Source organism: Doryrhamphus excisus, linkage group LG2 (genome assembly GCF_037039965.1).
Source record: "Doryrhamphus excisus strain RoL-2023G ecotype Guam linkage group LG2, RoL_Dexc_Guam_v1.1, whole genome shotgun sequence".
NCBI classification, from domain to species: domain Eukaryota; kingdom Metazoa; phylum Chordata; class Actinopteri; order Syngnathiformes; family Syngnathidae; genus Doryrhamphus; species Doryrhamphus excisus.
In genome coordinates this window covers 2,945,899-2,967,094 of record NC_136358.1, presented here as the reverse complement: position 1 = coordinate 2,967,094, position 21,196 = coordinate 2,945,899, and the positions used below count along the sequence as shown (strand labels likewise).

Genomic DNA, 21,196 nt, shown 5'->3' with positions numbered 1-21,196 from the left:
TGTTTCTTTACATTTTCATTCATTAAACATACGTGTGGGGCAAGATAGCAAGGAATTAAATACATTTGGCAAAGGGACCTCATGAAATCATTTTATTCATCATTCTTTACTATTATTATTTTTCTTATTATCATTGGCATATTGCTACAACAAAATGGCAATTGAGGGCAATAACATATTTAAAAATGTACCAAATATTGTCAGCGTTTGTATACTAGTGGACGTTTACACCACAAATGTAACACTCAGAATTTCGCTGAAGACCCCTTGTTAAGGTCATTCCTTCTTAATAAGACAAACTGCAAAGGAAAAGCAATTAATCCTTTGATGTCTGCCGAACTAAGCACTAGTGAAGTTAAATCGAGCTTTCACACGATGTCATGCATGGCAATGATCTCAGAGCTGACATTTTGTCTATTTTTAGAAGCATGTTTTGTAGGTAGATGGTTTACACACAAAAAAGAACTAACTAAAAAAACACTATCGTAATCTGAGCTACTCTTTTTGCACTCCTGAGTTAAAGCATGTAAAGCATGACATTGGAACATCCACCACTTGCTTCAAATACCATATGCTCATCCAGAGCATCCCAAACATACTCAATGGGTGACATGTTCAGGGTATATGCTGGCCATGCAAGAACCGGGGTGTTGTTAGCTGTGTACAGATCCTTGGGGCTGTGCATTTCATGCTGCAACATGGTGATGCATGAATGGAACGACAATGAGCCTCAGGATTTTGTCACTGTATCACACTGCTGGTCCTCACTGCTGGTTTACTTTTTATTTATTTTTTATTCATTTATCTGTATTTGTTTTGGGTTCTTTTTTGCTCAATTCCCTTCGTTCTGTCCCACTGGGCTGTCCACATGACAGGACAGCTTCCCCCGCCCGTCCTCCTTCCTCTCACGGAAGCGGCATCATTCATCCTCACACAGAGCACTACTGTGTTGAAGGAGTGAGGATATGTAGAAGTGCCAGCAGCCTGTGGCGTTCAAAAAAAAAAAAAAAGGCTACTCCATGTGCACAAGTGTTCACAATATTAGGTACACCTGCACACATCCAATAAAAGCAATTCCATCAACCACAATTGTTATGTAAGACATGAACACACATCTTTCTTCTGTGTATTCTGTTCTAAAAACATAAAAAAGAGGCTGTTCATTAATGCATGTAATGGGACACACCATTCCGCCTACAAAACCTGCTATTAAAACACCTCCAAAAGCCTCCAGTGTTTCATTGTTGTATATCTGTGCTGTAACCATTATCATGCAATACTTAGAGTATTTTGCCGTACTTTGGTCATTTTCAGCATTGTGAGCTTCCTGGTTTGTCGTACAGTATTTCCTGGTTCTAGTCAGGACGTGAGTAGCAGCATGGATGTACTGCCCGTTTAGAGAGCCTGTTGAGCAGGTTGTATTCTGTAAGACTGTTTTCTAGCCTGCTAGAGACATGGCATGGACATGGATGAGTCTCGCTAAATCTGTCAGACACGCCCTTGTTTTTTTGCAACGTTGTTTTGTTTATAAAAAAAATCATCTACTGGTAATGTGCCTGATAAACTGCAACAAAAGTCGAACAGAATTTTAACCTAACTTGAATCATTCTCTGGAATCCCACGTTAAAAAACCTCATCAAATCAGTTTCCAGTTTGTTTGACAGAATCCATGATACTGTTGTTGTTGTACCTAATAAAATGTCCTGTCTCTCTATTTGGTGTGAAATGTCCCCACAAGCCCTCCTTATACTTTTTCTGCCTTGTTGCTCCGCTTACCCATTAAATCCCCCCCCATCCCGTCCCCTGTTCATAACATGATTTAGCCCTTGCCTCGCCTTGTTCATGCAGCGTAAATTTAAACCCATGCAGGTTGGCTGCACACCCTCTCTCCTGATCCTGACAAGTTTTGTTTTTTTTCTTGATACTTTCGCCTAGAAGAGCCTTAGTGTTTCATTAGTTGTCAGTCACGCTATGCGTTGACAGTGCCCGTTAGGAGTGTGCTGTCATCACAGGTCATGCAAGTATGTAGAGTCATAATTTTTTATCCCCTTGTGTTACCTTTTGTGTGTGTGCGTGTATATATTCAATATCGCATAATCGGTCACTATAATAGCAGGTCAGTGTGTTGCATGATTGCCGACCATCCATCTGAACCCAACAGCTGCTGACAGGAAAGGGAGAGAGGAGCTAAGGGTGGGTGGGAGTCAAGGAGAGGCTTCAGAATATAAAATAAAATAACAAATGGAGAAGAGAGGAGGCAGACATTTTTTTTGGCTGAAATGAAGTCTGGAAGGCTTAGCAGGTTTTTCTTTGACCTTCCCGGTTTATTTTGTAAATGTATAAATGAAAAACAATAATACCTATGATGTATTTTAAACGTGTGACTAAATTGGCGGTCCGTAATAGCCCATTGTGCCACGGATTGGCCACACGTTGTCGGACAACATAGAAAAAAATATAGATATTTAAAAACTAATATAATTATCTATATATAATTATAATTATTATCAACACTTATTATGCTTTAAAATAAGAATATTAAATTGTAATTCGAAAGTACCTCTTGTAAATTAACTTCTACTACTACTACAACTCATTAATTTTCTACCACTTATCCTCACGAGCGATAAGTGGCCAGCCAATCGCAGGGCACATATAGACAAACAACCATTCACACTCACATTCATACCTATGGACAATTTGGAGTCGCCAATTAACCTAGCATGTTTTTGGAATGTGGGAGGAAACCGGAGTACCCGGAGAAAACCCACGCATGCACGGGGTAAACATGCAAACTGCAAACATCCACACAGAGATGTCAGAGGGTGGATTTGAACCCGGGTCTCCTAGCAGTGAGCCCTGCCTGCAAACCGCTGTGCAGGCCATACTACAACTACTACTACTAATAAAAATAATAATAATACAAATGCTGAAAACTGGATTTGAGGGCTGCGTTAAATTCCCCCATACACCTGCACATGTAAACATGCTAAGTGCAATGTAATCTTATAAACAATGACGGATGACTTTGTGAAAACTTAACATGAAGGATTATGGGTTGAGTCGACACTGACATATCATCAAACACCTTTTCATACGTTCATGCACAGCATAGGCATTTGGGCACAATGATTGTATTTGTGGCAGCATCGGATAATGTTAGCAAAGTCACATTCCTTATTTCTAAATTGAACATTTTGGTAGTTACAGCATAAAAATCCTGTTTACGACCTTCTAAATACAGTTTTTAACATAAGGACCCCCTAGACACAAAATAACACCCCTATAAGTCACCTTACACTTGTATTAATCAGTGCATGACAGAAAATTACACTTAAATTTGACATCACATTTACTTCCTGTGTTGGCTGTTGTCTCATCAGTGTAACATTACTAACACCTAATGACCAGTATAGAATGCTCCATAAAATGTAACTAAATATGCATATTTTTGACTAATAATTGGTCGTAATCATAGTGTGTAATTTTATTTTGAAAAAAAAACATAAGTAAAGCGGCAAAATTTACACTGCAAAGTGGCGAGGTCTATACATTTTGGTGAAACCAAACGTGGACTTATTAAAGCATATAAAAACATTGAGGTCGCAGTGTCTATTGGTCCCAACACCTTTCCCCCTTCAGAATAATTATTTATTACAAAAATCCTCTCTCTATGACATCACCATTCTGTTGTTTTTGAGGACCAACAGCAAAAAAGTCTGCAGAGAAGATAAACATATTTTCTTGCTTTAATAACACAGAGCAAATAAGAATGTGGAGCGTCTATCATAGCGAACGTAAACAATCTTTTATGATCAATAAGAATGAGAAGCGCAGCAAAGATAGCTTTCTTTGTTGTTGCCAAAGCTCCTCTCCACTCCAACCCTTTTTCTAATTAACAGTGCACATGTTGTCAGGCTTTGTTTAATAATGCACGATTGCTATCGTTCCTATTTGAATAGAGTGTCGCCGCTGAATGTGAACACAATACCACCACCGCAGGCTCACAATGACAACATTGTGTGTTTTTCTTTTCTCTCTTGTAATAATAAATGTGCAATGAAAAGCATCAATGGCATCAAATGCATGGAAGTGAAGAAACGGGTCGTAAAGTTGAGGATAAAATGACTTCTGTGTGCATACATTAAAGCAGGGGTGGCTAACCTGCAGCCCCTGTGCCATAAACTGCTCGAAAGACTCCTGTCATATTGAGGATCTTGGACTAACAGTGTCACAGGGAATTGACTATGCAGCTCATGTAATTGCTTGCCATCTAAGCAAGTCGATGTGCCTTGTTTTGCACACACACACACTGTGAAGTGACTCTTCCATTTAGAGAAGTGTCAGAACATCCCCCTAGCACATCACGCCCTCCACTTATATCCCGTGGCAGCTCCAGCCGAGGCCGTGCGGGGGTATGTCAGAAATGTGCAGGCGGAGATAAAACAGCTTTGTTTCATTCATTTCCTCTCTCCTTCCCTTCCTTCCTTCTTTCCTTCCCTTACACAGGCTGTGACTAGACCCTGCATCTGAGTACTCAGACCAGGACTGACTCACAGGGCTCTCTCTGTGAGCCAGCGCCACCGAGGCTGCCAAAGCATGCTGGTGCCAAGCTGTGCCATCATGCCCACAGCCAGACCTGCAACGCTGCTGCTACCGCTGCTGCTCACCACGGGTCTCATCCTGCACCTCGCCGACGCTCAAAGTAAGTGAGGGGACCGACTCATCAGTGCGTGTTCTGGGCCTGAGGGTTGTAGCTGTGTTGGAGCTGGGTCAAACTAATATACCTGGACTGGATTAAGCATACTGATTGTTCTCCTTTCACACATTAAATCAGAAGAAAAAGCTTAGTTTTATTATTTGTATCAATATTTTGCCTTTCACGTCTATTTTTGCTGGGTGTTTTGGTTCAATTGTATGTCTGCAATGTGCAGCTGGCCAATAAAGAACAAGCAGCAGGCCTCACATGGCTCCTGGGCCGCATTTTGGACACCACTGCATTAAATTATTCATGCAAGTGCACAAGACAAAAAATATATATTACACATATTAACATTGAGCATGTCTTTTTAGATATTTGGAAAAAAAATCATGCTGTATAAATAATGCAAATGGAGGTCATAATAAACTTATGTTTGGGTTAATTATAAATATACTTCTTCTTAATTTATTTCAGACATGCATACTATGTTACATTATTCTTTCTCACATATGCACTTACAATATCTATTTATATATATATACATATACATACACACATACATACACAAATATATACATACATATACATGCACACATATCTACATACATATATATATATATACATATATACACATACATGCATACACACAACACCTCACTAGTACACATGTCTGAAAAGGAGCAGGAAGAAGCAAAGCTTATTAAATCCTACCCCTTCTCCACGCCATAGCAGTTACCAATTCAATAAGTTTTTTTTTCCCCCACACATATAATCACTGAATCTCACATAAGACAAACAACAAAATAAAAAATCATTAATATATATTAATATTAATATATAATATAATATATATTAATATTAATATATATTTAATAAATATCATTAATAATGGAATAAAAATGTCACAAGATAAACTTTTTAAGTACATGTTAATACATGTAGTAAACATAAAATATACATATAAAAGGCACATACTGTAAAAATACATGAGATGAACATATATTATGTTTTTTTAAGTGTGCATGGCTTGGTCAAATGTCTGAAGGGGTATGTGACTGTAAAAAGTTTGGGAATAGACGATCTTTGGCTCGCAATAGAGTGCAGTGTGCTCTTGTCATAAAGTTCTTTAAAAAAAAAAAAGGCCACTCCGCTGTATGACCTTGGGTCATCATCATCATCAAACCGACCCCTCCTGTCCTATTCAGTGATATTCACACTGAGAGGGATTTTTTCCAGTGGGCGCAAAGGGAGCGATAAAAGTTTTATTGTCCCCGCTGTGACTCCAGAAGCTAATGATTCATGGATGTGGGTGTCACTGGGGGGGTGCAAGGGCCAGAGCTCAATGAGGTTTGAAAGCTGTTGTCACACATCAGCGGACAGGTGCCTGATGTTGAGAGAGCTCAATTCCGAGCCACTTTCTCATCATGAGATTCCCGTTGGGCGAGCTGAGCACTTCTGGCCCACCTGATCATTGTCCTCAAGAGTTGGACAATAAAGACTTGAGCACACTTTGGTCGTTTGGGAAAATTGGAGTCATGGATCACTGAGGAATGTCCTAACATCTACATAACATGCTGTTTTCAATTTAGGAAATCAAGCTACACTATGTAGGAAGTAACAAAAAAAGCAAATGCATGTTCCCAAGTTTGGTTTAATATAAGAAGAACTCTGGAGGGTGGGTTGAGTGACTAGAAAACCAAAACAATGCTAATAATCGACTCCAAATTAACCAAAAAAAAAGGTACAGATATGTTCCATGAAGTCAAACGTTTCTTGGTTCTTCAGGTCAGTAGAGATAGAACATCGCAGCGCTGTTTGGAAACCCAAAATAATGTGACAAATGCTGTAAACTACAGCTGCACAATATATATATTTTTTAACCAATACAGATAACTTTGTGCTTCTCAAGACCGATATGGTGCCGATAACTGATCATTTTTTTAAAATTTCAATTTAACTGTACTTTGTGCACAACTGGAGGTAAGAAGGACTCAAATAAATTAGGATTTGACCAACTGAACCTGTTGATTTGTTGAACAAAATCACCTGCCGTGACCCAACTACGTGCACTACATCTTCACACATGCTCCAAGCAGCCGGTGTGCTGGAGGTCACGGAGGTCAAGACAAGCAGAGTACACAACGGGGGGACCAAACAAGGTGCACTGTATTTGGGAACACACTCCGAGCAGCCGGTGTGATGCCACTGAGGTCTCCGGCAAAGCACTTTTCATAGGCTGTGGTTCTGGCTTTTCAGGTGGCTGATGTGGTTTTTTTTGTTTGCTTGATTTTTCTTTTCCACCTCATTGCACAGCATTTCGTAGAACTAGCATGCAAAATGCCTTCCTCGGAAAGTGAATGTTTGTTTACAAGTGAGCTCGGGAAGTTAGGACGGGCCATTAACTCCACAGACAGGGGAAAAGGGAGAGCTTGATTTGCACACCCGCACAGTGCAGGTAATCTCGCCTCATCAATTTTATATGTCGCTTATCCTCACTAGGGTTGTGGGGGTATGCTGGAGCCTACCCCGGCTGACTTTGGGTGAAAGGCGAGGTCCACACTGGACTGGTCACCATGGCACATAAAGACAAACAGCCATTCATGCCTATGGGCGCAATTAATCTAACATGCATGTTTTTGTAATGTGGGGAGGTAGCTGGAGAAACAGGTGTTCAATGGTAATAAAAAGGACCCCTCATGATTGGACTCCAAGGTAACCAAGGTGCAAATGTTCTTGAAGTCAATAGGTTCTCGGTTGAATGTAGATAGAACATCAGTTGGTGTCAGTACGACTGGAAAATTGAAACAGGTAAATAGTTTTTTGTTTGTTTTTTTTAAAGGTATGATCCCAAACTGTTCCCCTCCGTTAGCGCTCTTTGGGCGTGTAATGTGCTCGAGTCTTATGAGGCACACAAGGGCACAAAACGGCTGAGTCGGCTCCCACGCTCAACAGATGGTGTGCCGCTCAGAACCCCCAGTCCCGCCCGCTTGCTCTGCCACTGCCCCGATTGACAATCACTATTAAGCATAATGGTGGATTTGTTTCCTTATTAAAATGCAATGTGTGGTGCGAAATGATTGAAAAATGCTCTTTGAGGGTTGGGAAAGGTCCCCCCCCCACCATCCCTGTTTTCTTCTTCAAATGTGGCCCATTTTTAATTTGTGTGGCAAATTGGGCTTGGCGCTAGCTTGAAAGAGGGACGTAATTGTCCCCCTTGTGAGCCGAGGGGAGGAAAGAGAAGAGCGATGAGGCACCAAACGATTATTTTTGCTGAACCATTTGCTGACTAGAAAACCTGAAACAGGTAAACAAAGCTAATAATGAAAACTACATTGTTGACCTGTTCTCTAGTCAGCGCTCTACCCATTTATCAACATACTACTTATATGAAACAAGAATCTCTTAAGTAGACGGAACCTTTATGGAACCTTTAGAAGACAGCCAAAAAGCACTTTATTATTAGCATGCAGCTTCGTCTCACCATCTCACCAAACAAAGCACACCTTTGACATTTACAATAAAAGGTGCATCGGGCTCCGGAAACAGCACTTTTCTTTTATTTTCAAATATTTGGCATTTGAAAGATTTGTTACCGCTACAAGAGCCAGTATACTTAATCTGTGCTGATCAGAAGAAAGCAGCCCTTTGCACTTTATTTGGAGAGGGGTTGTATATCCTGTATATCTGGCTTGGATTCAATAAATATTGACAATTTGGAAACCTTACAGTTGGATATTTGTTTGTTTTTCATGGAAACATGAGTCCCTGTTTTTCAACTTCATTTTCTGACCTTTACTTATCTCAAGTTGCCTATGGGAACATACTGTATATTCAAACATTTATACATATCATACTGTAGTACTGTAGAACGGTGTTTATTACAGTCTCACAAATCAACAATAATGATATATATATATATATATCCTCTTTGCATGCAGCCACAGACAGGACACAAGTCACGTTTACGCATGGTCGGAAATCACAAAACCCTTCACACATAACTAGTGACATAATTATTGAGATGAAAATTATGCTTGTTCTTTGGCTTTTATTTTTTTATACATATATTATTGTTATTATTGGTAGTACAGCTCGTGTATGCTCTAATTGACTTGTGTATGTATGTAATGGTGTATTTCTGTGCTTTTTCGGAAGATGTTTCCATAACGTTTGCTAAATTATTAATTATATATATTCACACAATAGACGCTATTATATAATAGCCGGCACGCTACACATGTAGCACAGCAGGCTAACCTCGCAGCTTGTCCGTAAGGCTAATGATGGTCTATTCCCCAGCTGACACCGCCGCACTGTAATGTGTGTGTTTTATGCATGCATGGCCTAATCGGAATTATTGTAAAGTAGTGTCGTATTTGCATAGTGGCTTCGGGGGTGCGGGCTGTACGAAAAAAAATTAGCATTTTTACAACAGCTCAAATTAAATCCCTCCGCTTAATTTGCCTGCATGCTAATTTGATTTAGAGTATTGCCTTTTACCCTTGCGCGCGCGCACACACTCGCACACCTACCCCCCCCCCCCCCACACATAAGAACACTGCACAGTATGTTCTCTTAAGAGTAATAAACATTGTACAGCGTTCGTCTATCCGATTTAATGGCATTAAAAATGAGAGGGAGAGCGGCATCATTCCCGACTCCCCGCCAGCTCGTTCATCATCCCGACGGACGTTCGCTCAAGTGGAAATTCTATTTTGTCGCTCATTTCAAGGCACGGCGCGTAGTCACACTTGAAAAACGGCAGCCTAATTAGCGTCTTTTTTGGATGACGACGTTAGCTTTAGCATGGTGCACATCAGGTCTCTTATATTATGGCATCATAACAAATAGGATGCCTACCATAGCAGCACTACAAAATGTACGATAGCTTGCCACTTAATTCAACATTTAATGTAAACGATAACAAAGGACTTGACCTCTTTTGGATGGTTTTAGTTAAGAATGGGGGGGTGAGGCATGTTTTTTTTTTTGTCCTACCTTATGGAATTATTGTATGACAACCACAAACATATGTATGTATTATAAATCGTACAAGGAAGTTTTTTGTGGCCATTTTCTTTTATTCATTTTCATTTGTTTTTGTTTGTTCCTGGCAACTTTTCACGTTTGCAATGGCACTTTAGATCTGAGCGTTTTCAAAGTTACCTTATTTTCCACACTGTAAAAACCTTTAATTGTCTCAATAATCGGCAGGGCGCCTTATAATCTGGTGCACATTATGTGTGCATGAGTTGCACAATCTGTAAAAACGTTGTTGCACGGGTGTTGGATCATTTTCCGCTGACGCAGGGACGTATTACTACGCTGACAGCGATAAAGCCACCGCTGGACATCGGTGTAAACAGGGTGTTCAAAGTGAAGTTGCAAGCAGCGTGAGGAGGCAGCACCAGGCGAGCTACGCCACCATATGTGAATGGATTGCGGATGCTTGGGCTTCTTTAACTGCTGTCCAAGCTTTGGCGAAAGCCAGCATCAATGCTGAACAGCCGCCTGACAACGAGACTGATTCTGACATTGATGAGAGGCAACCCGGCATGTTCGGTGGTGAAATTGCCCAGCTGTTTAATTCAAAATACAGAAGATGAGGACTTTGATGGATTTGAGACTGCGCCTTCAAATCAGGTGCACCTTATGGTGCGGAAAATATGGTACATTTTGTCACACCGATGTTATTGAGAAGTTAACTCACTTTTATGTACCACCAACATAGGATTGTCTTAATTCTACCATAAAACATAAAAACTGACACCCATGTTTATCTACCACCATTCAATGTGCTGCTTCTTGTGTTTTTTTTTCTGTCTTTTTTGATATCTAAATACGCCTTCACTCTTTCGCCTCTTGTCAACAACACGCCGTGCAATTACGTCTAAATACCGCATGTGGCCTGTTATTAACTTGGTGAATGCCGACCTCTCTGGAAAGCGTGTTATTATTGAAGGCCATTTGCCTCAACTTATGGATTGCTCATGCTCCGACAGAAGAATGAGCACAAAAGCCTGGCAATTTTGCCCTCCCAAGCAAAACAAGTTCTCACCAATAAATGTTTGTGTAATTGCACTTATAACTCTGAAAATGCAATTTCACCATGATGTGATGCGCATTAGCACAAATTCTGGGATTACATCACTTTTCTGCGCAATTAAGTTATTGCAATATCCTTTGTAACTTATGACAATACAAACTCACATGAATCCTTTATTGCATCCCACTATCACCGTGACTACTGATATTTTTTGTGCATTTGTGTTTAAAATCTCAACAAGGGCAACATTTTTTTATTCTCAGAGATAGGCCAAAAATTTACCTTTTTCTTTAACATCAACAAAGGTATGGGATTTTTTTTTATAGATTCCGTACAAGTCTAAAGACAGTATACTCATATGATAGTTGTATTTATTTCCTCTCAAAGCATCTAATAGCCCAAATGCTAACTTGCTGCGGTACGTGCGCGTCCATGTGCTTGTCCGTGCATTTGGCTAACACCTGGCCTGAGGCCTTCACTTGTCGTTTCACGGTAGGAGTCCTCAGAGTGCATTTGTTACAGCCTGTGGGCACTACCATTCTTGCAGGGGGGTAGTGGGAGTTAATGATGTAAGCCATTCGTCTCCTTGGAGACCACCGCTTCAGGATCCACCAGGCCCCCCCCCAGGCAGTCGTTCCACCTCCACGTACCTACCTAAAAGCATAGGGAATGTTTTTTTCGGCCAGCTTCTCCTTGTCACAGTTGATTTGCATGAATTGATAGAGTGAAGTACGTCACTCACACACTTTTGGGGGAAGCGTGGATTTATTTATTGTGGTTTTATGAGCCTACGTATGTTGAGCGGTGAAAGAGGCTTTTTCCATTTGAACCCAAGCCAAAGTTAAAAGCTGAAATATATATTCTGTACGTCCTCACACTTAAAGCCCCGTGACAGTTATAGTGTGTGACAGTATAGCCATCATAACTGGCTTTCTTCTAGAAGTGTTAACAGTTTGATTTGTTTGTTTTTTATTATCAACTCTTTTAATTACCTTAAATCATATGGAATTAATTGTCTTGTTAATCATGAGTGAATACAGGTAGTGGCACAGCTGTGAGCTGTGACAACAGCTGAAGTGAAAATGGAAGGACCCACGGGTGCCTTTTCTTTTACCAATCTTTGGTTTTATTATGTTATTGTAGTCATAACAACAATAAGGTATTATGTATTTATTAATTTATCAATTATAGTTATTACCCAATTTCACAATCAAAAGGTTGCGAGGGGCTGGTTTGGGGTGGAGGTCAAGACTATCATGTCCTCTCACACTGAACTCTTCCAGAAAAATTCACATTTTCCCAAGTACATGACAAATAATTAGCATTTACATAGTGAGGGGTGTCCCAATACTTTTGCTCGGGTGACAATTCTTTCTGCAGGACCTCGTTTGGATCATCTGAGCTCCTGCTACAGCAAACAAGCTGTCTGATGTTTTTCATTGCAAACGTTTCACTTAATCCGTCCCCCATCTGCTCCCGTCCCCCCCGGCATGATGGTTAGCGCTGGCTGGATGATGTCGATGTCTGGATTTGTTCCTACGACGTTTATTTATCTTACAAATAAGATTTAGCATTTTGGAACCGATTTGACGATGCTTGATCTGCTGTCTGCTATGACATCTAATTGGGCAACCTCCCTCATCCGTCACGACTACAATTCCAAAAAGATGTCCGTGTACCAAAGGATGACACGTAGAAAAGGCCGATAAATACTGAGGATCTTTGATTAGCAGTCGGTCCTTAAAAACAGCACAGTGCTCCTGTCATATAGAGGATCTTTGACCAGTGTTTTTGACCTGTTCCTAATAATTTGTCCCCTCTCTTGTAGCAAAAAACGGATATTTTTCTGTGACTATGATCCTATTTAATCCTGACAGTAATCCAGAAGACTTTAATCCTGCCGTCATGATTAGGCTTCAGACTTGTTAAAATGCTATCAGCATGTTTTTTTTTTTCTTCAGTGATCTAACACGTGCTAACTTTTGAATATAAAGCCAGTTAGCCTCTGTAGCTGCTATAATTAGCTGTCTTGATACCGTGGATGTGCTTTAGGTGAAGAGCTTGAGCAGATAGAATCCTGCAGTGGAGATTAATTTCATTATAAGCCCAAAAGAAGCAGAAATCTTGTGATTATTGAGAGTAGGTCACTGCTCTACATCTGTAAGATCTGCTCAACTATTGATTAGCTGATAATTAAATTGTCTAGCTAGGTTGATATGGATTAATAATCACCTTGCTAATGCCCTGCCCTGACATTTTGGCCGCATCGACTGCTCTTCTTTTGGAAGAAACGTTCAGATAAGATCCGGAATTCTTGTACATCATCACAGTCGGAATTATGCCAATTAGCAATTAGTGGAAACTGTGGCATTTGAACTCAAATTGCACCTAAAATTGCAATGAAAATATGCTTTCAACGTGAAAAAAAATAAATTTGAACCTAGAAATATTCTTGACTGTCTGACCAATTTGGTGCTTGAACATCTTCAAATTTGACCAAAAATTTGGAATCCAGAGGAATCCAGAACTTGAACAAAAACAGTGGAACCTTGAAATATTTATAATTTGTTGTAAAATTCAATATAATTTAGGTTAATTTTGCGATGCTTAATCCTCACTCGGGTCACAGGGGTATGCTGGAGCCTATCCCAGCTGACTTTGGGCGAGAGGCGGGGTACACCCTGGACTGGTGGCCAGCCAATCAATCACAGGGCACATATAGACAAACAACCATTCACACTCACATTCATACCTATGGACAATTTTAGAAGTTTTTGGGATGTGGGAGGAAACCGGAGTACCCGGAGAAAACCCACGCACACAAAGGGAGATGCCAACTCCACACAGAGATCCCAACGGAGAGTCAAAGGTTTGGTGAGGATGCAACCTCAAATGTAACCTGTGTCTGAAAGGAATCCAGAACCTGAACAAAAATGTGCCAAGGTAATACCCGTTTAGATAAACATCTATGGTGCCCCCCAACTATAAGGATGACAACATATTCTTGTATTGACACGATGCGTTTGTTGTGATGGTTCAAGTCAACGTTAAAAAGGAGGTGTCAGGACAAACAACACTACTAAAAATACCGAGACGAGAAGGTGGTACAGGCGTGTTGCCACATCACCGCTTGTCTTCCTCATTGCCATCTGTGAACGCTCCTTTGCTGGCATTTCCACTATTTTTTTGTTATCTCCACACCCCGTTCCCTTTTTCCCCCCTCACTTTAATTAGCTTATTTTGTTGCGGCTAACCTCCCAGCGCTTCATTACGGTGTAGAAAGTTTGGACAAAAGATGATAAATGTTGCGCATAGGGCGGCGCTATGTAATGTAGAGATGCTCTAATGGCTTTGCAGCGAGGAAGAAGGGAAGGCGCTGTCAAGATGGCGACGTGATAAATCACGCTGGCATCTCTGGAAGGACTGTGGGCATGGCCACAAAAAAAAACAAAAAAAAAAACAAGATGACCACAAAATGGAGTCTAATTAATCTGGACTTGGTTCGCTCTCCTGACAAATTCAGTGCGGGGAAGACAAAAGGCGAAGGGAATTGTTTTTTTGTTTTTTTTTCCCCAGATTCCGCTTTCCTCCCTGGCTGAGAAAGCGTTGGGATGCATGGGTTCTGACAGCGCTGCTGCACCTGTGGAATGATTAATGGCAGCGGGCTCGCCTGCTCGCTGCAAACTGAGAATATCCTCAAGAAAATAAACAGGAAATAATGACGCCACTGAATTTATGCAAAAAGGTATAAGACGCAAAATAATAATGAATACATTAGCACACCTGTTGCACTGCGTTGCAGTGGCCCTTATTATAGGACACAATGTAATGTTTCACAGTCTTTACTTTGTTGTAGAGGCCGTTTTTCTAGTTGCCCGTAGTCTCCTTTTGGATATATTGCAAAACATAGAATAAATATGAAGGTAAACAACATATACAGAATGCCACAATACTGACTGTCTATCAGTATAGTAGAAGCCCCCTTATCTTTGGATACATAGTTACCGATGCGCCTGACTTAGATTTCTTCTGAATAAAGTTTCAAACAACTCCAAACATCTACACTATAATATCATCTGAAGAAGTCCACCATCAGTACTTATGGATTATTCATTCATTCATTCATTTTCTACCGCTTTTTCCTCACGAGGGTCGCAGGGGTGCTGGGATAGGCTCCACCACCCCTGTCTTTGGGCGAGAGGCGGGGTACACCCCGGACTGGTCACCAGCCAATCACAGGGCACATATAGACAAACAACCATTCACACTCACATTCATACCTATGGACAATTTGGAGTCGCTAATTAACCTAGCATGTTTTTTTTGAAATGTGGGAGGAAACTGGAGTACCCGGAGAAAATCCACAAACTCCACACAGAGATGGCCGAGAGTGGAATTGAACCCTGCTGTGAGGTCTGCGCGTTAACCACTCGACCGTCGTGCCGCCACTTATGGATTAAAACCTTTTAATTGCATCTACTACTACTCACTACTTATTGTAGTATATCAAATTTGTCCGCCTCAGTCAGCTATTGTGGGCATAACTTATCTTGTTGAACAATTTTGCTCTGATCAACCAATCAGTACTGTAGGCCTGCAAGCTGGCCCTAAATGTCAAGTCAGAAGTCTGATTGGCTAAAATAACGAGCCCTAGTGTGTATGCGACATGGGCCAACACTCCTGATTTTGAAAGCCCTGCGTAGATAGACAATAAATTGAAGCTAAACTCTGATTTGACACTCAAAAAAAAAAAAAACATACATGACTGGAAGCACTGCAGCCTAGAACCATGCTACGAAATGAAGATAAATGGGAATACATGAATGTAATTTAATGAAAAAATATTGCAATTTAAGTTTAAAATGTAGGTCAATACTTCTGGTAATTTTTAGGCCAGCAGAGAAGGCTTTGCTGGCCCTGACTGCACACCACTGATATGCACACACACTTTGTTTTTTGCCAGAGTGTGTGCAGGCCGAGCATGATAACTACTGGTCATTTTGCTGCAGCGCTGGTGCCATTTAATGAATCCTTCCATTGCCTAGTGGATAACAAAATGAACACAAATGCGTTTTCTCCGTTCCAGGCCACCATTGCCTATCCTATCAGATAATTAACTTTTTTTTTTTTAATGTGCAAATAGACTGCACTGACTAGCAAGCGGAGTAAGCCTGTACAATTAGAATTACTTATCTAGGCTCACTCAAAAACAAACATCTTCTTTATGCTCTCATTCCCCAGTGTTTCGCATTAGCGTCTTTAAAAACCTCTGCCCAGATGTTCCCTGTGACTTCCAAACAGGAGTGCTTCTGTTGGTCGCACGCCAACTGTGATGCAATTCAATATTTATGTTACTGTTTGCTGTGTGCCGTAAAGGGAGGAAGGAAGTGGAGTCTTTCATCGTTTGCTGTATAGTTTATTCTAAAAGCCATCTGTCTGAGTGGGCCATTTTATTAAGTGACAAACTGGATCCCACTAGCGCGCTAATGTGTCCCCTGGGATATGGAGCAAAAGTGTGTTTCTATGATGGAGAAAGATGCGAGAGGACAGTTTTTTTCCCCTTTTTGCAAACACCAAACCATGTAAGATTTCTTCAAGAAATATGGCCATTTAATGACACCTGCTGCATGTTAATATTCATGCTGTCCCCGCATCCTTCCTCTTGTGGTGAGAACATGCGAACGCATGCAGGATGACAAGCGTCGGGGTGTCTGTCAGTGCCTTGAATGCAGGACAGGCGCATTAGCCATTCCTTTTGAAGGAGTTGTGTGCGAGCCAAAGTGGCCCACAGTCCAACAAAAGTTCTGCACAACAAAGGAAGCTCAGATGAGGTGAACGTCCTTATAAGATGTTTGATCTAATTACATGCAGGCTAGATTGCATATTATATGCGTGTGACAGAATTTTGTTGCATTTTGCCTGTTTCAGTTTCCTGCCGGCATCAGTTACTCCAGCACCATGCGTCACGTGCACCTCTAAAAAAAAAATTCCACAAGCTGCGGCAATACTGGCTGTGATTGGTTGGCTTGCAGAACATTATTTGAAGTGTGTACACGACTTGTTTAGAGCGGGGACAGCCTTCGACTTTGATTTCGGCTCTACGGACTGTTTTCACTCATTCTGCCCTTTTCTCGCTTGCGACGGGAAGCTAACAAGCAAATCGGCAACGGGAATTGTGTCACATGCTGAACCTTGACGAAGCGCTACAACAGCAGAGGTGTCCAAAGGGGCCATTTGCGGCCCGTGGCTTATTTTTCAAGCCCGCCATGTACGTTGGAGAAATAAAATAAAATAAAATAAAAAAAACAGCAAAAATGGTCCGAATACAGACATATCCTGCTGAAAAAAAATTCTTAGACCAGCATGGAAATTATGCTGGTCTATACTGGTCTTTGCTGGTCAGTGCTGGTCTATGTCGGTTTAGCTGGTGGACCATGCTGGTGTATAGACAAGCATAATTTTCAGCACAACATATGCTGGTTGATACTGTTATTTTATTGAATTTTTTTTTCAGCAGGGTAATGTAATAATGAATTCTGAATGGTAGATTTTAATAACTAATAACACTAACAAAGCTTTCTCTTTAATATGTGTCACCCTTTTTAGCCTTGTTTAAAAAAATCGAAAATATATTATCATAAAATGCATTCAAGGTTAGCAGGCCTGCTAAAATTTTTATTCTCACTTGTAATGGTTGATACTATGATACGAAAATAAAAAAAAGGTAGCTAATGAGTGCAGTGTACTCCACAATAAGGCATATCAATCATTATCATCATAGAAGGCCTATTTATAATACAGGTTTTGCATTGTGCAGTTGGACCTAATGTTATGGGTAGTCACATGATTGTTTTGGCTTGGTTAGCATTTTTAAGTATCACAAACATTGATGGAGCAGAATTAACGCCTCCATTCCCGGTAATTAACGATCATCCGAGGGGTCCGAGTCCCTTTTTTTTTTCAAGTCGTCACTAATTGGAATTAGAATTTTTCACCACGGATAGCACGCGTGCCAACATGCAAAAACGTTTCTAATTAAGCCGCGGTTCCTCTCCTTTTCTTGTGCGCCTAAACCCTCCTTTGTGAGCACAGCACAATGCCGAGTTTGTTTCTTCAGCATCACAAAAGACAAATTTTTATCACAACGATGCAGATTGCAAGCGGCAGTGCGGGGGGAGGCGGGGGTAGATTTGTATACCCAGTTTCCGTTCCTCTGTGCTGTTTGTTTCCTGACTTGTTAAGAGCTAGCGTTAGCCTCTAGCTATCGTCAATATTGGCGTACATGTCTGTTGCTATTATCTCCTACTTTTAAAAATGTGTGCTGGGATTAATTATCACCCCACTAAAAAGTTAACTATTCCGAGAGGAAATGGGCTCCTTTCATGCAAATGAAATGAAACATGTCAGTCAGACTGATTGTACGAATGGAAACCAAAAGTGGGCTTTTGATTCATGCTCTTTAATGGACCCGAGCAATCAAACATTACCGCAGTATTGGAACGACTCTAAATGTTTTTTTTAGCTCGACGTGAGGTCATCAATTTGACTGTTTGACTTGTCAAACAAACTTTTAATGGATTTGGACTTAAAAGTGCAAAGATGGATGGACCGTATGGGCGTTTTCTTGCTGCTCTTTGTCTGCTCTCAGATGATTAACAAGAATAAATACATACAGACCTGATCAAAATCTTAAGACCAGTTGAAAAATAGCTAGAATTTACTTTTTGCATGCATTCAGCCGAACTCGATAATGAGTAGCGCCACCGTTCTTGTAGATGCACGAAGGTCATCAGCATCTTGATGGCTCCCTCAGTCACATCTTGGATAAATACCACCTAAAATCATCCCTGAATCAAAAATGCTACAGCTCTTCCATCAGTGCTGAACATATTCCTTATAAAGGAAATAGCCTGCAGAGCAATGGAAAGACCTAGCATCTAACAGCCGGGCCTTGGCGGAGGTCTGCAGTCTACTCCGTGTTCATATTTCTAAGAACAGCATCCTAACAATAGGCTGGTCAACAGTAAAGATCAAAGCTACTGTCGCTGTCAAAGCGAGAGACGCCATAAGGACGTTAAACATAATGGATGTTAGATGCTACCGACTGCGATTTTGCCGGGCAGTGTCTGTGAAAACACCATTAGCTTCACGTCACGCCTCAGTGATGACTCGAAACCTGCTGATCACGCCTCGCAATGTCGTAGCTGTCCATCATAGATGCCAAACAGACCCCAAGCCGCATATCAATTACCCATCAGCTGCCTTCAGACTGGAGGGTGGACACTAAGTCCCGATACGAAGATGTTTTTTATCTACAAATTACAGTCCCGTTGCGGAGAATGGTGATATTCTGGACTAATTTGCGCCTCACCACGAGTCCTGCAGGTTAATTTGTTCCTCTCTCCCAACACAAACGCAATTCCTGCACAATCCAACAAACACACACACACACACAAAGATGACTGTCTGCCTTACCTAATGGCCTGCCATGACGTGATTGATAAAAGGAGGACAGTCGCCCCACAGGAGGGACAGATGGACTTCACCGTCCAATTAATCTGCCACTCCAGCTTCAACAGGAATATGGTAGCGACCCCGATTTTTTGACAGTATATCACAGGTTGTGGGACAATTACATTCTTGATTACACATTTTTTCTAGTAAATCTCACGGGTGTTTTGTTTTTGTTATGTCGACATTATCTTGATTTCTCTACTGCCTTTTCACGTTCACTTTCCTTTTTTTGTTAGAAGCATTTTCCTCATGCTTGGGAGACATAATGGAGGTTGAAGTTACAAAGTTAACTCAATAGAATAAAAATGAGTTTGTCTTCCCGTAGTGGAGCGACACACACTTAACTAGTTCTTTTTTTCTACAGAATTAAGATTATAAGTAAAGTACATTCATTCTTGTGTATTTATTTGATCTATTTGCTTCTATTCTTTGCTCTTGGACAAAAATGTTAGTAATCAAGTTAAATCTACATAGATAACCTTCTTCCAAGACACACGTCATTTTGATGCAAATATGAATAAAACAAACAGGAAGTTGAAAACGGTGCTGGGAAATTGAAGGCCAAAGCAAACCTCAATTACTGCAACATATCACGTCAGTTCACAATTAATAGGTGATGCATACAATGCTAACGCTAATTGCAATTGCAAAAGTATTCCGACTCAGGAAGTGCACGCCATGTTGGCACAATGCAAACACTGTTCCACTCTGTCGCCACTGTTGTCCTCGTCGTCTTTACACTCCACTTGCTCCCGTGAACCGGAATGGGAACCAATTAGGATGAACAGAATGTTAGCAGCTAATCGGAGCGTCGCAAGGACCTCGGGAAGCACCAATTTGTATTTGCCGCAGTAACGATCAACTTGTTTTACTGCTTTGAAGAAATCTCCATGGAAGATTGTGCTACAAATTAGTTCCCTGATGGAGTCACCGACACTAAAATTGCCAAGAAAATTCACAACGAGCCCCTCTTTGGGTCCTTGATTTATTTTACGATGCTATTGCAAAGGGATTAGCGAAGTTTCTAAGATAGCGACTTTGTTGAAGAAAATGTCTCGTTTCTCATAACATTCCATTTTCTTGTGAGTTTATGGATTTTTTTCTCATGAGTCTTTTTACAGGAAACAAACAATTTTTTTTTTTACTTCTAATTGTACCATAACTTTTGTTTTTGTAAGGTTATAACTTATTTGAAACATTAGGGACTTATTTTTTTCTCTGAACCGTATGCATTTTTCGAATAACAAAACTTTTTCTTTGAAAATTACGACTTTTTTGTTCCGATTTTTTCCCCCTGTAACGTTATCACCCTTGTTCTTGTGAGATTATGACTCAAACAAACAAAGTAGCCTTTGTTTTACTTTTAATTTGTTTTATTAAAATTCCGACTTCTATCTTGTAACCATATGACTTTATTATCCTTACTTTATTGCTACTTTTTGTATTTTGTCATAAACTTTTTTTTCCTAAGATTACGACTTTTTCATGGGAAAATGTCATTTTGTTTCTTCTAACGTTCTTCTAACCATGCCTCTATTGCAATAAGATGGTGACCTTTGTTGTCTAACGTTGGATCATTCTTTGTGTGTGTCTCCACAGCACCACCAAAATTTTTACGAACCCCGAATGACCAAACAGGCGTTCAAGGGGGCGTGGCCTCCTTCATCTGCCAAGCCACGGGAGATCCACGGCCAAAGATCGTATGGAACAAGAAGGGGAAGAAAGTCAGCAACCAGCGATTCGAGGTATTAGGTCCATTGTTCTGATGTAAAATGCTCGATACAAAACGCACCGCTCTTTGGCTGCTAGCACACATTCACGCATCATATATCGATCACACGAAATGCTACAAAGCATTAGTATGTCGCTTTTTTATCGTGCAGCATGCTTGGGGTTCGAGTTGAGCAGGGATTAGCAAATCCCAATGTGAAATC

The 21,196-nt window shown here is 40.7% G+C and overlaps 1 protein-coding gene across 42 annotated transcripts in view; it reads left to right on the top strand.

Moving 5' to 3' along the window:
* The window catches only part of LOC131124820 (receptor-type tyrosine-protein phosphatase delta-like), a 259,050-nt gene that overhangs the window by 177,426 nt on the left and 60,428 nt on the right, over positions 1 to 21,196 (top strand). For 38 of the 42 annotated variants that reach the window (XM_058065644.2, XM_078795428.1, XM_058065633.2 and 35 more), the window contains 2 exons: positions 4,510 to 4,705; positions 20,862 to 21,007. In XM_058065644.2, coding sequence (XP_057921627.2) covers positions 4,600 to 4,705; positions 20,862 to 21,007 — 252 coding nt within the window. In that variant the 5' untranslated portion in view covers positions 4,510 to 4,599. Of the gene's footprint in view, positions 1 to 4,509; positions 4,706 to 20,861; positions 21,011 to 21,196 lie in introns of all 42 variants that reach the window. The other 4 variants (XM_058065622.2, XM_058065620.2, XM_058065618.2 and 1 more) reach the window with 1 other exon arrangement.